The 16361-nt window shown below is 33.9% G+C and overlaps 1 protein-coding gene across 2 annotated transcripts in view; it reads left to right on the top strand.

Moving 5' to 3' along the window:
- The window catches only part of LOC138708992 (myrosinase 1-like), a 60559-nt gene extending 53084 nt beyond the window's left edge, over positions 1-7475 (top strand). For both annotated transcript variants that reach the window (XM_069839416.1, XM_069839415.1), the window contains one exon: positions 7272-7475. In XM_069839416.1, the coding sequence (XP_069695517.1) occupies positions 7272-7416 (145 nt within the window). In that variant the 3' untranslated portion in view covers positions 7417-7475. The remainder of the gene's footprint in view (positions 1-7271) is intronic.
- The last annotated feature ends 8886 nt before the right edge of the window (positions 7476-16361 follow it).

Genomic DNA, 16361 nt, shown 5'->3' with positions numbered 1-16361 from the left:
CGCGAGGTAGGCATACGGCCTGCTTCTAAAATTCAAATGTAGGGAAAACACATACATCTATCAGAATAAATCAGTCCTTACATACAAAGTTAACTAAAAACTCAAATGGCAAAACTGGGGCTCTAATAGATTATGCATATGATGGAATTACATTATCTGATTTCCATTTGTAATAACACATATATTATGTAATCATATAGATTTGTGTGTAGGCTTCGTCTTACAAGCAAGCCACAAGTCAAAAATATTAGTTCTGAAAAAATCACGCATATTATAATGTATCTGTATAAACGCAGAATTGGAAAACTAAATACACATAAAGAGAAACAACGTACAAAAATAACGTTTTGGGTATTCAAGTTGTTTTTTTTTTTCATGTTTCACCTACATTACCGTTTTAAATTCGCTCTTGCTCTGATAGATGTATCTGTCATTCCTAAAAAGTGTGTCTCCTGATATTAGAATAGTATCACAGTCTACTATATACAGTCACGAAGCTTAATACTTACTAAATATGCAAACGTAGACAATTGAAATATGCATCCATAGATAGTTGCTCACCACCAGGATTGCTACTATCGCCTCATCACAGACTCTTTCCCTAGCAGACGATAAAATGTATTGTACTTTCGATACCGTGTTCTTTTGAAAAAATTAAGACCTTCCTTCCACTACGTATTGAAATATGAAATACATAAGGTTTATATATTATTTTCATAAAATATATATTATATTTTATAAACTCACCTTCCTGGATCTTTCGGAAGAAGGATAACTCTAACCTATTTTTCTTACAATTTATAGTACTACAAACGTCTCCTTGTCCCATATTATTATTCAAATTATTGTATTTGAGCCATTTACAGTTATTACAACCGATAACGAACATTTCACAGTTTACATAGATTTTCACAAAAATGGGAAATACGGTAGAGTCAATGCCTTTTCGATCTAGACCAGGCCGTAATGTATTTTCGGGTTTTCTATTTCAGTGTATGGAGCTCAGTGAAATATTATATTATAACTTTATTGCTTATCATTGCTAAGCTTTATTTAGTGTAATTTGTCCATAAGTTCCCTTTACTTCTTGTTGCATATGTTGCAGAAATAATTACAAAACTATGTTATTTTAATGTGAAGAGAATTTTACATGTTAACATAATCTGTTCGCGTCAACATTTCAGGTTTAGAATGGAAGCTATTTTGAGGTTCAATAAAAACGAATTTATATTGTGATTTTAATTTAGCACATCTACCTTCCTTAATTGTAGACAGAAAATTTACGATACCACTCCTATGAAATTAGTGTACGTTCGATTGTGTTACGTCGTCTCTTAGGTAGTAGATAAATACAATAATTCAGTACTTAATTGTAGTATTAAAATACAGACAAATAGAATGTGACGGGTGTCATAAATGACATTATGTTTAATTATAATGTATAATTGCGAATATAGGAATATAAGTTAAATATAGTAAACATAACCTATAATATCCATATGACATAACATACATATGTAGTGACAGGGCATTGGAGATCACTCAAATTAGACAGAAAGGGTCAACTGGTACAGTAAACATAACCTATAATTTCAACATATCTAAATATTCGTGCGGTGAAACGGATAATTATTGAATCGTGCATAAATAAATGTACAAGAATTTCACAATATTTCGTCGAAATAAAGGCAGGTATTACACATACGTACAACATAATTTTGACACCAAAAATAATATTACACCTTAACTCGCAAGGAATTATGTCTGAAGTGTCCCCTAATCATTGTTTTAAATTTTATTAATGCAATTAAACTACATTTTAGTGAAATGTATGTTACTCTTTATGCATTCCAATTAATTTATATGGTTGAAGCGCCGTTCTTCGTGATCGGGTTAAGCGAGTCACATGGCCTGCCTTACGGCCTGTATTAAATCACGATGGCAGTGACACAGTCTACTGTTCCTAGTACTCACAGCACTCCAAGCGGCTAGCAACTATCGCGAGAAATGCAACTTGTTGGCAAAAATTCATCCCAAGCTTCGTGACTGTATATAGTAGACTGTGATAGTGTAATGAACGAGGAGGTATTAATCTTTAATAGGTTAATGGGACCAAACTTGAAATTCTGCATACTTTGCAATCGATAACATTTCTAGGCTCGTAGAACACACGTTCAGGTCGAATTCACCATTTTTTTCGAAATCCCACCTCACTCATTGTGTATTCCTGATAGGAGAAACGAATTTACATTCTACTTACTTTGTAATCGATAATATTTCTAGTTACGTAGAACATATGGTTACGTAAATTTCAGGAACTGTTTGAAAATATCTCTTTTCTCAGTCTACGTTGCAATCGATAACATTTCTAGGCATGTAGAACAAAAGTTGAGGTTAAGCACACCAATTAATGTCTCCAAATACCTCTTCACTCATTGTGTATTCCTGATTCGAAAATACGCAATTTTCTGTTCTCTGACGTTCTGCGTTTTTAATTTGATTACGATTTCCTCTGAATGAAAATCTGAAAATTGCTATGTCGATAGTTCCTGCAAAATTTCTCTCTTCATATGAGAATAGCTTAAGCAGAGAAGGGATATTTGCATTTCGTACGCTATTGGAAACAATCTCAGTTTCTACATACTTTGCAATTGATAAAATTTCTATGCTTGTAGAACACGTTATATTTAGGTCAAGTCCAGCAACTGTCCTCAAATACCTCCACCGTCATTGCTTGTTTACGATGGGACAGTATATGTTTGTTTCCTCTGACGCACAGCATTTTGTATTCAATCGCTATTTCCTGTAAAATATCACCCACTTTACAGTAACCGAGAACTGTGTAGGAGATATTACCTTAACGAAATATCAATGTAGAGTTCCACACAGCCAGTGAAAATGTCTATAGCAGAATATAAAGAATTCTCGAATAATATGTGAGTACAAATGATATCAAATTGTCATTTTTACGAAGTATTTATAATCGTTAGGCCTAAATCTTTTTCATTCATGTTTCACCTTACGTTACCGTTCTTATTTTGCTATTGCTGTGATAGGTGTCTCTGTCATTCCGAAGATTATTAGGTTGGTATTTCCTGAAAAATTTACTCCTGGTATTAGGATAGTATAGTGAGGGAGGAGGTATTAAACTTTAGTAATAGCCCCCTGGTTTGTAAGAAATCAACAACTGCATCAAGAATTGGGAATTCTTCCACTAGAACAGTACATCCATTCAATGTCAAAATCTTTCTCCAACAAACTTCCTGGTGTTCCTGGAGCTGCGACGTATAACATTGGAGCAAGATCTTGTCAGCCATCTCGACTTAAAAGGAAACTCCCTCAAGACATCCTTCTTAGTGATACTGACGACTCTTCATAAATTTAACACAGAAAATCATCATATTTTTGTTCACATGATTCACAGAAATGTTTAATTAATTAATTTAAATTAATTAGAGGAGCCTTTAGAGCCAACCTCAGCATGATATTCTGCATGTGATATTCCATCATTTAACAGTGGTCTGTATAGCAAGTTTGCTGGTCGACCAATATTAAACATAAAAAAAACCTTTAGTAATTAAGGGGATCAAACATTAAATTCTACATACTTTGCAGTCGATAACATTTCTAGGCATGTAGAACACACGTTTCGATCAATTTTACCAACTCTTCTCAAATACCTCGACTGTCATTGCATGTTTACATGGTACGGAATTTGTCCTGTTTCCTCTGACGCACTAGATTTTGTATACAAACGAAGCGAAGAGTAAAAGTACATTTTACGCCAATAATAATGTCCATGTTGAACTGCTACATGCATAATTTTAATTACTTCAAAGGCAATGCAAAACATTAATACCTAAAAAAACTAAAGTGAATTATCTCATTGGTCTTTATTTTTGTGAACTCAGCTTTCCTTTGTAATAGTAATTTAACTTATTAAAATATGCCTATATACCACTCGTTTGCTTGAAGTTCAAGTGAGGCAAGAGAATAGTAATAGCGTTACAAGAGCGGTATGTTGACGTTTTCATGTTCGAGGAAAAGATTGAAAAAGCGAAACGTAGTTGAGCTTTTTCAATTTCCGAGAACATGAAAACAAACATACCGCTCGTGTATCGTACATTATTTTGTGCGAAGATCGTTCATTACATACCTAAAAGAGGAATTTCTAATTAGTTGCAATGAAATCTCCATCTTGGTTTCTGTTCAATGACGGCAACTTTGGAAAACAAATATATCTATCTTCAACATTGTTCCTATAAAATTTTTTCTGTGTTTACTATACTGCAGCAGGCCGTGATATACGTCTGTCTTTTTTTTCCCCCAGCCTATGATGAGTCTGGAATCTTGTTGATTTTTTCACGGTTTCCTTAATGTTACTTGCATTACAAATGCAGTAACTTTTGTGGTGTTGTAGAGTTTACTTAATTTTTGCAAATATTTAAAAACAATAATTAACAGTGCAATTTAGGTGAAATTGCAGTGGTAAGATTCCAATTTATAATTATTACTATATTGAACGTCTTTAAAAATAATATGTTAAAAGCCTAAAGCAGTAAAATGAATATGACGCTTAAGCGGTAAGAATAGCGAAATTGTTATGTGTTACGTTGGGAATACTGAATGTGGTATTTCACACTTACCGCGTAATGGTTTTGTGCGGAAAGCAAGCAAATACGCACGATCTCGCACAACATTATTTGCACTTCGTTTACTCACTATATTTCGCACGTTACTTTCGGTACTACTAAACGGACAGCAGAAACTACAGCTCTGTATGGGTAAGCTACCCCATTTAGGTATACAGTGTGCTTTACTTCTAGTCGGAGAACAAAACCTGTGAGCAGTAGGCTACAAGCACAGTCTACTATATACAGTCACGAAGCTTGAGTTTTGAGGGTGCTAGAAACAATAGACTGTGCCGGTACTATTTCGCATTGTCTGTAATGAGGCGATATTAGCGATCCTAGTGGTGAGCAACTATCTAATGTTTGCATATTTACTACGTATTGAGCTTCGTGACTATATACTAGACTGTGCTACAAGCCTGAATGGCATGATTATGGGGGAACCGGAGCGGTTGTAGGTATATTTGGTTTTCGCGGTGATCCGGTATTGCACTGTAGCGTGGGTTCGATTTCCTCGCGGGATGGTTACCTGGTTGAGACTTTTCGAGGTTTTATCAACCATAAGGCGAATGTGAGGTTATTTACGATGAATTCTATGCCTTACCTCACCAAATACTATCTCGTTATACACAATTATTGGTTTACACTAAATAACAACATAGTTTATATAGCGTCATTAAATAACCAATTACAAACTTTATGATGACGTAACTTATCCAGGCGAGAAAATCAGGGTTGAGTGTTAATTATTTCGTTTACATCGCAGCTCGCGAATGTTTCGTTCAAGAGCTGTTTGAGCTGGTTGCGTAGAGTAACATCTCGAAAGTCTTTAATAGTCCAAAGGCAAATACGAAAGGCAAAGGCAAATCAGAAGTATTAACACCAAGAAAGGACAGCAGAGGAGGATATCTGTAATAACTATCGGCGCTAAAGTATTGCATAAGTGAATAATCAACATAGTAAATTGTAATTAATAATAAAACATGGCCTAAGAACACTCGGAAAGAAACCAAGATACAATTTTTAGGAGTGTCTCCCACATTATTGGAAAAAAAAAGTTTCGAAGCAACAGAAATTATATTTTAACGAGTATTGTATATTTTACTGTGTTAAGCGAGATGAGGAATGAAGATATCATAAGGCAAGGCGACGTGCTTAGCTTAATAGATAATCTACACCAATATAGGAATAACTGCAAGAAACCTGAGCGTTCACGTACTATTAACATGTAACGTAATATATATACTATATCTCCAAACAACAGCAAGATCCTTTAGAATACACACGAAAGAAAGAGCGGCAGCAGTAATAATAGCTATCCATGACATACAGAATATCACACAACTGTCGCTTGAAACAGCCATGAAATTGTTTGAAGCAAAAGTGCTCCCCATCTTAACATATGGAATACATATCACATGGACTAGCCTCAGCTACAGAGATCTAAACGCTTTAGAAAAAGTGAAAGCAAGATTCCTAAAAGCCGCAATAGGGATCTCAAAATTCGCACCATCTAGACTAGCATATGAGTTAGCACGTTAAACTTTCCTTGTAGAAGATCTACGCACCAAGTTTCTACTACCAGCTACCAAACGAGAAGCAGCACTGAAAGAGGAAAGACAACAGAAGAGAAATGAAGTACTGAACAACTTCTACGCAACAGACGCGATGACCGATCGGAGCTGGACTGGACCAAACAAGATCCGCAGTGCAGTGACAAGACTGGCAGTGCATGGGTATCACCACAAACTCTGCAGAAGGTCAAACTATCACGACCCATCACCGGAATGCGTGTGTGAACTGTGTGACAAACCATGTGCAAGAAAACACTTCAGTGAGTGTTTAAAGAGAAAATCGCTGCTGGTATACAACAGAGCCCAAAACTAATGCACATTTGTGCACACTTCTCCTTAGTATTATTATTAATATATATATACTATATAAAAATATAAATACTATTAAAGGTATTTAGAGAAGAACTGTGGGCCTCAATAGGTTGTTCGGGATTAATGTAGCTAATTAATATTTCTTTAGCACAGGGTCTCCCCATCTCACCATCAGTTTTCTGGATTCCCTCTCTGAACTCTAGATGGCAGCTATTGTACTATGTACTTGTTACACGCATTTTAAACTTAATTACTCTAGCCTTCTTACTTTAAAAGCTGATATACATTGGCGTCTTATTTTACAAGATTATTCTTCTATATTTGAAACATATCTTCATTCTTTAATTGCTGTTTCGCCTATTCGTATAATTATTTATTGTTGCAGGGCCCTGAAGTGATTTTCGTTCCTTTGTCTATAGTCTATATGTAGAAACAGAGTGAAAGTTGTAGAGCATGATACACTTCAAACTCATTTGAATACCTCATTTTGTCAGAGACTTTGATAAACAAGGCAATAATCAGTACTCGTCACTAGCAACGTCAGAAAGCTTACCAATTAGAAGTTGTCAGTGTATTCCGTAATCAAAGATTTCTCCGATTTTGTTATTTCAGGTAATTACTCTGTATTTAGGTTATGGATCTTTAAAATTTCTATCCATAGATTAAATTAATTTTCCAGTTTACAGTCATATTGTCCAATTTTCAGCATCACAGCTTCAAAAAACTTGCATTTGATATCGTTACTGTGTTCTAGGGCAAGGTTTGGTTTGTATCATGTTGATTTCAACGATCCAAATCGTACAAGAACATCCAAGTTGTCAGCAAAAGTCTACGAAGAAATTGTTAAAAATCGAGAAATCCTGCAAGACTCTTATAATGACAGAAGAATTTTAGAATGAAACACTAAATAAGAAATTGATCTGTTATGTGATATGTAATAAAAAATATATACTGTTTTGAAAATGTACATTGTATATTTTGATTTTTCCTTGAAATTCTGAAACTAAAAATATTTCCCTTCTGAAAGAAAAGTTTATTTAAGCCCTGTGGTCCTATATCTCATCATATACAACATCAAGTAAATACGATTTTTTATGTAATAATCAAAATGACGAATCAAGAAGTGTTTGGATTATTAGATAGGTACTTTATGCATTACTCGTGAAAAGAGAAATCACATTAGATATCTCAGACTTACTCATTCCTTCAACTTTCAGTTAAATACTGTAAATTCGTATCAGCAATTCTTTTTTCGTTTGTGAATGATATTCCCGTTCATAGTTTAATTTATTGCATTATTTTGAAGAGCAAATAAATTAAAACTTGAACTATGTACCCAAATGAGGTGATAAAACTTCAGTTTACTGAATTGCACAGAAAAGAAAATTTCTACATTACATTATCCGAAAAAAAAAACAGTAAGACTTCCGCGTAGAGGATTGACAGATTGCTGAGCCTCTTAAGACAAGGCAGAACACATTGCAATTCAAGTAGGATCTAATCTAGGACATAACTGAGAGACTCAATGAAATAGGGAGTTAAGTCAATTCGACAAGAAACTGAGGATAGTTAATTTTTCTGAGAAATACAAGGTGAAAGTGAAATAACCCTGCAGGTTGAAAGGAACGATAGAGTCCACTTAAATGAATAGAAACCCTATGTTACGTTTTGTGAGTCGACCTGGTTGGCTAGTTGGTATAGCGCTGGCCGTCTATGCCCAAGGTTGCGGGTTCGATCCCGGGCCAGGTCGATGGCATTTAAGTGTGCTTAAATGCGACAGGCTCATGTCAGTAGATTTACTAGCATGTAAAAGAACTCCTGTGGGACAAAATTCCGGCACATCCGGCGACGCTGATATAACCTCTGCAGTTGCGAGCGTCGTTAAATAAAACAACATTTTTAACGTTTTGTGATTAAATGCACGATCAATTAGAAAATTAAGTTGAAATTTTCAGTACTCTGGCAACATTGCCGTTAACACACTGTTTTCTCTTCTCGTAATACAGATGTATAGTCCGCGTCATCGTTTTTGGCGTGTGAAATAAGTAATGGGAACGTTAAGTCCTAGTGTTTTACATTTGCCCCAGTCAGTCTGACAACTGTGTTTGGAAAACGGCTGATGTGACGTGTATAAGAAGTGGTACAATTCTCAGATGCACTAGCAACATACTCACAATTTGGGCACTATATATCTAGGACACACTCCAAAAACGCTGGTACCAGCTATAAGAGGTCAACGAACTCAGGTCTGTCTCGCTACTCGAACCTCCCTCTCTGGCTACAATGTTGCAAGCTGGTTACATCGTCGATTGGCTTCAAATTAGTGGCTTTTAAGTTAAATTTACACAAAAACCATCCACGCTATTGAAATAAGGGATAAAATATTAATTATTAGATTTTCTGTCGATATTGACAAAAATCACGATCCTACTCGCAATAGTTATCGAGTAAGAGAATGTTAAACATTTAGGAAAAAGATTTTTTCTTCTGAAAAAACCATAAATTTTCCACCAAAAACCATAAATTTTCCACCAATTTGGTATTAAACTTTGTTTGTTACATACAACATAAGCTATTTTTCTCTGAAAATTTGCAAGATTATTTCACTTCCACCCTGATCTTGTTTCATATTTATTTTCAAAATGAAGAGCTAACGTTTGAATTTATACTGTGCTTGATACAAACTAAATAATGAGGTGAGTAAACGCCGTATCCTTAGTGCGCCGGCGAGATTAGATCCATGGAGAAAACCCATGTTTCTATCGGGAATGGAATCCGCCATCTTCCGGCTTACAAAGTAACACTTGAAGTGCAACGCTATCGTGAGTCCAAAATTAATCTGTACAAAGGTAAAATACATGTTAAAGTACAAACAAATACAATTTTAGTTCATTTTCCTAATACTATTTTTAAGCTCAGGAACCAAAATGGAAAGAACTAGTAGAGTTCTTGTGTTAGAGCTTGATTTTTCAGAAACGATGACAGGAGTTCGTGGCAAAGCTCTGTCCCGTAATAGGATTGGTAGAAAAAGAAGTACTCAGGTAAGTAGCAAAGCCTCATCTAAGACAAATGAGACCTTTGCGAAATTGTTGAAATTTATGAGTTAGACAAAATATGATACGGTGAAACTAAATTAATATTTTACGGCATATTTATTTTCTCAATTTTTCCTTTCAACTCAAGTATGTCAATTGTCCAAATGAATAAATCAATGAATATAATGTCATACACTGAACAAATGTAATAAAACAACTGTAAGTGGCTGAAGGGTATATTGTGCAATGATTTCATCGCAAACTGGTACCACAATTAAAGAAGACTAAGATGAGGATTCAGATAATTCTTTACGTAACATAGATGAATGTGAAATTCCTTGAAGAAAGATTAACAATTGTAATATATTCACAAAAACTAGCTCCTTTTAGGAATTTTATCAAGTTTAATACATCCTCTGGCAACAGAGTAATGCTACAAAGGTTATGGATTTACTTTTATGACAGTAATAAATTTAATCAGCATTCTCCTTCAGTGTGAAAATCCCAACTTAATTACTAACAAAACCTGTCTTTGTGATAATTAATTTTTATCTACATTATAATAAACCGCTGGTAGTGAACTCATTATAGGTTAAGGTGACCAACCTGTTGAAAACTGGCTTACTAGTGCTACGGATTTAATTCTGTTAATTAAATAAGTAGGCCACATATATCACAAATCTTTATATGCTTTGAAAGTACCAGAAAGACTGCAGTTATTCTTATATTAAGATATTTTTTGTGGTTTTAGAATATCTATAAAATAAAATTAGTAACATTACTGATCTGAATATACAGAAAGTGTAAGTTAGATACAATTGTGTCTTAAATATTGATCAAAGAGATGAAAATTCTCAGCACCTGTATAATGAAATAAATGTTCATGAAAAGATGCAGCGGCGATACCTTATTCAATATGCTCTTACCTACTGCATTCTTACTTTTAATTTTTAAAATCAATAACGCATCCAGTTTTAAAGAGCATAGATACTATTAAAACTTAAGGTTGTGGTTCTAAGAATATAGTGGCCGACAATCGCCAATTTTCAAAACGAGTTGGACAGTGGTTAGAAATAATGTTGTCTCTGAAATGAAGGCACAGAATGTGTTCAAACGTTATTGGCAGAATGAAGGTATTGTTCTTCTTGCTGGAAAAATTATTAATTCAAATCGTAACTCGCCTCTTGAAGAACAGGAATGATCTCATTTTACAAGGACATTTCATAATAGGCTACGTTTAAAGTTGCTTCTAAACAAAGCAACTTCATGATTATTTGGAAATTTTGTTTCTCATATTCCCTGCGTTTTCTTGAAAATTATACTGAGATGAAAGTATATTTCGATCCTTAACATAATGTTATCCATAGTAACTACTTATATTTGCTTAGAGAAAGACAAAAAATGACGAGAGAAAAGAATACAATCGGATATTTTGATATTTGGAATCAGCTCATCATAAGTGTGCATCTTTTTAAAAATATTTTAAATTTTATTTGAGTATTCTGTAAGTTCAACCAACATTTTTGAGCAAAGATTGTGCAAAAAATATATTTGACCTTTAGGGATTCTTTCATTCGGTTTATATAATTTTCCCCGTCTGAAAATTTCGAATTTTCGCACCGAATTCACCATAGCCTATTACATATAAGAAGGGAAAATCTAAACTTTAAAAATATAGATAACTCCTTTATACGTCTTTTGCTCTTCCAAACATGTTAATATATTTTACAATTAATTGCTGTTGTACAGTCTATGACGCTATCTTGATAATTGCTCTTGAAAAATGGAGTTCCAAACATGGTTTAAAGCAGATGTACACCGCTAGTCCTCTAGGGAAAGCCGTGTACAAGTGTACATACTAGGTGAATCACTGAAGTGCAAACCAGTACGCGGATTTTGTGCTACCGTCGAGCTAGAGCAGGGATATCGAACAGCGCTCTCAAACTGTGAAACGATTAATACTGTTTCCTACCGTAGCTGAGCTGAAACGACAGTCAGCTCGCTGTAGCAGTGTTCTGTACGCAGTGTGTTTATAAACTCTGGCGGCTGGTATGGATATGGAACGACGATTCAATAGTGAGTGGACAGATAAATATTTATTTATCTTAAAGGACGGAAAGTCACATTGCTTAATATGTACAAACGAACTTGGATACATTAGCCATCATAATATTAAAAGGCATTTTAATTCTACACGTCATGCTGAAGCTTATGGACCAGAAAAGTTATCCGGTTTCACTCGTGAAAAGGCTGTAGAAGAATTAAAATCAAGATTGAATTCAGAAAATATTCCATCATCATCGGGTGTTAGTAGAATACGCTTCGTTCGTGCTAGCTACAAAATTTGTGAAATTATTGCAACGGCTTCAAAGCTATTTACTGACGGAGAATTTGTGAAAGGCTGTCTCATAGCTGTTGCAAAAGGGATATGTTCGGAATACGTTAATGATTTTAAATCTATATGTTTGTTTCATAATATTGTTGCAGAGCGCGTATCATAAATGGAGGATAACTTGGAGGAACAACTGATAGCAAGAATGAAAACTTTCACTTATTACTCACTATAGCTGTTGAAATACCGACCGCAAAGATCCGGCGCAGCTAGCTATAGTATATTCATAAGGAGTGTCGATTCATATTTCAATGTTCATGGGGATCTTGTAGATGTCATTCTACGAAAGGCTCGAACTCGAGGAGGAGATATTTTTGAATCTGTAACAAAAACTATCGACAAATTTCAAGTCACGCTAAAAGTAATTAATTTTATACATCAAAACAGTTTAAGTTTCCGAACTTGAAGTTGCACTGCTACAACACATACACACAAAGTTAATATTTTAAACATGATATTAACAACATTATTATTATGATTTATTTCCGTCACTAACGAACAACATTCATGGAATGACCAAGTAGATGAAACTCCGTTATTATTATTATTATTATTATTATTATTATTATTATTATTAATATTATTATCATCATCATAATTCATCCTCAAGTAGGCCACATTCTTTGTTTATCAGGGTTCATCAAGTGCAAATCAAAACTGAGTTCCTAATCAATTGGTAAGGTGTATAAAAGTTGTCAAAGTACCAGCCGCCGCAGTTTCGCTTTTGTTTACGATCATTCGGCCGGACTGCCTGCTGCCTGTGTTCAACCGTTGCACGGTAAGGGAGGAGTGAAGCTCTGCAGTTCACAGCTCAAGAGCACTGTTCGACATCCCTGAGCTAGAGCTTGGCGTGCGAGAGCGTCGTAGTGTGGCGATGATGTAACCGTGAAAATATAGTTTCCGTAACAATTTATGGAATAAAATCAGTTGAAAATTTGTTTACGTCCCAATTTTACGAAAGGAGGTGCTAAAACTGTACGCCATCATTGTCTACACATGTTGATACATCTTCAAGAAACAATCCACCACTTGCTGTAGTTTCCGCTGAGACGTAGTGGCAGTCTTCAGGCGGATGTTAAGTTTCAGTTCTTTCATGGTGTGTGGGATTGTCTTGTGTACGGTATCCTTTCATTCACACTAGAGTTAAAGTCTCAGGGGGTTAGATCAGAGGACCGAAGATGCCACAAATCTCAATTTAATTTCCGTCATTGAACATTGGGTGTATGAGCTGTGACAGTGTCCTGTTGAAAAGAGGCAAATCACGCAGTGATATTATAATTAATTTATCATAGGTATTATACATGTATATATTATATATTTATATATAATACCTAAGATAAATTAATTATAATATGTATAATGTATAAACGATATAAAGTGTCAAATTTTACTGACTTTACATCTCAGTATACTAAACGTGATGTTTTCAGGATTGATAATAGTCTAATATTTACTGTTCGAGTAAATGTAAATATAATTGCTTAATGACCTTCCGTTCAACACATACTAACACCACCACAATAGAGAGACAACATAGTATCCTGATTTGTAAACAAGGATATCACCACAATTGCAATGTACGTGGCGGACTGAAGTAAATAATGACGGTCTACTTGCATTTCCAAAAACATTCGACTCACAGATAATATTTTTTTTTCTAGGAAGATCACAAAAGTTACAGAAAATTTTCATTGGACTTTTTTGTTCAGTAGTTTATGCTTTCTCACTAGTATTTTTTGGTAGTTTATATAATTTACACTCTGTGTATTTGTATGTTTGTTTTATTAAATTTATTTCTTATTCTTAAGTATTTTAGTTGATTATAAATTAATTTATTTTACTGAATTGGATATTATTAGTTTGAATTCAAGAACTATTTTCGGAGTAGATAAAGCGATAATCTTTTTAGATCATACTTAAAATTAGGCCTTAATCCAGCCACAAATATTAAGGCAGAAAATATACTCTACCTGTCAGTAAATTCTCTAAATGAAGGAGGGGTGGAAAAATCGTATTCCAATATGTGTGGGCATCAGCTACTTTGATATAAAAATTAGGCCATTGGTCCCCCGACCTAACGCCCTTCTACTTCTATGTATAGCCTATGTATGGGGTAATTAAGAGATGTCGCATAAAATACAAATTCACACATTCTGGAAGAGCTGATGGTATTTTTAAAAACTTTTTTCCTATTTGGTGTAAATTATTAATTTTTTGTAGGTAGAGAACTCATAGCTGTGGCAACTCAACCAAATAAAAATATTTTGAAAAAAAAAATTATTTGGGGGCCCAAATTTGAAAAAAATATACCCAATGTAGGATTGTACTAAAACCGATATATCTAAACCGTTTTTAAAGATAGATTCAAACAGTTTTTGCAATGTATTTACAAAAGTATGTTCTACAAACGGTCTGTAACAGAATTTTGATATTAGTCCTTACGTTTGTAAAATAAGCAATTAAATATTTAGTAACAATTTTCTGATTTTCTTCCTTGCAAACAAACGGACGTATTTTTAAAATGAAATCAATTAACAAAATTCTGTTACAGAGAAAAGTTTCCTAATAGTCTAAAGAATGTGTGTTCTAAATTTCATGCATGTAACTTTAATAGTTCAGAAATTATATCCATTTTGTCTGGCAATGTAGCAAAAAAAATGAAGTTACTGGAAACCGATAAAAGCGGGCGTGTGATTTAAAAATCCATAGCGCAGGAAGTTTAAAGATGACGTCTCAACATCCCATAAGGGCACAAATACCCACAAAATGTTATACGAAGCATTCCACACATATAAAAGTGTATTTTAAAGAAAAAAATTGAAAATTTAATTTACCGGAAACAACAATAAAAGTGGGCGAGTGATTTAAAAATCCATAATGCAGGAAGTTTAAAAATGGCGATCCACACATATCACAGAGTATTTTAAAGAATATATATATATATTTTTTAAATTTAGTCATTTTCCATCAAAAATACCATTCTCTCCCCTTAATATTCATCAAGAAATCGTCATCATTTCTCAACTAATTTCTTTAACTAAATTACACCCAGAACTTCTAACATGTAACCCACTAACATATAACAAGAAAATTAGAAACGTGTTAATATCTTCAATTTGATTAAATAAATTTATAGCCTATGTGTATGAATTAATCAACCTATATTATATTTGTATTCTATAATTTTGAAATATATATTAATCCTACTTTTCACGTGCGATATTATTCTTCTCTAGTGTTAATATTATATTATATACTTAATTCCATTGCCGCTGTAATTATATTTTAGTTTCTATTTTATTTTACTTATTTATTTATATTATTATTATTATTTTTTATTTTAATATTATATCTGAACTGCGACCGAGCACGAGCGCTGCTCATTCGGTCTCAAATTTTGTTAATACTACTGTATCTTCTTTTTATATTGCTTGTATTATTTTATTTGTATTTCTCTTTGTTTGTTTTTGTAATTATATTTCTTTATTCTGTATATTTGAATTTAAATAAATAAATTAAATAAAAAAAAATTTAAATAAATAAATTAAACGAGTACTGCAACGAGTGATGAATAATTTCTTAAAGAAGTACCAAAATTATGTGGACAGCGAAGGCGGCCAGTTTCAGCACTTCCCTTCATAAAGTTAGTAAGTAACGAACTTTTAACTGATTTTATTCCATAAATTGCTTTTCGTCTGAAGAAAAATCTGGTGGAACTCTGTGTATAATTCCATATATTACAGCAGACGGGGAGATGATTAGATTACTGTCCAGCGCACGGGAATTTTGTCGTTTTAAAATTCCTTTTCAGCCAACTTCATGACTTCCAAGGCCTAAACGGACTTTAACGAAAAATTATGTTAAAACATAATTATGAAGACATTTCTCGGTCTCATGATGAAAAAAGAAGACAACAAAAAGGTGCGACGATAGCACAGCGCCTCCCTATGATTCTCACTTCAGTGACTCTCTCAGTATAAAATGAATACTACTGTTGCTACTGTTGTTATTTTTATGTCTACATTTACCTTGATTCAATTTCTGGAATTTTGATTAGATAATGGACACAGTACAAGCATTCGTGTGACGTGAGTTTAGCAGGTTGTCGGCCCTTCGTGTAGAACAAAATACAGGATCGTATTAACATCTGACACACCTTCCCTCTAGGCGGGATTCGAACCTACGATCATGGCCCCTACGTACCGCCAAGACCGACCTTAACCACTGCGGATTAGTGCAAATTGTTGAAAACATGAAGAGTTCTTTCATAAAAACTTTCCATTGTAATATACTGTACTAGTCTAAACTTCCCCATTGGATAATCTTTTATCTGGGATTTAATCTAAGTAGGTATATGGCCTTAATTTACACAGATTATTGTAATCCACATAAAATACAAGGATTTTATAAATATGTA

The sequence above is a fragment of the Periplaneta americana genome, chromosome 11 (genome assembly GCF_040183065.1).
Source record: "Periplaneta americana isolate PAMFEO1 chromosome 11, P.americana_PAMFEO1_priV1, whole genome shotgun sequence".
Lineage (NCBI taxonomy): Eukaryota > Metazoa > Arthropoda > Insecta > Blattodea > Blattidae > Periplaneta > Periplaneta americana.
The sequence above is the reverse complement of the archived record's forward strand: the minus strand, read 5'-3'. Positions and strand labels throughout refer to the sequence as shown.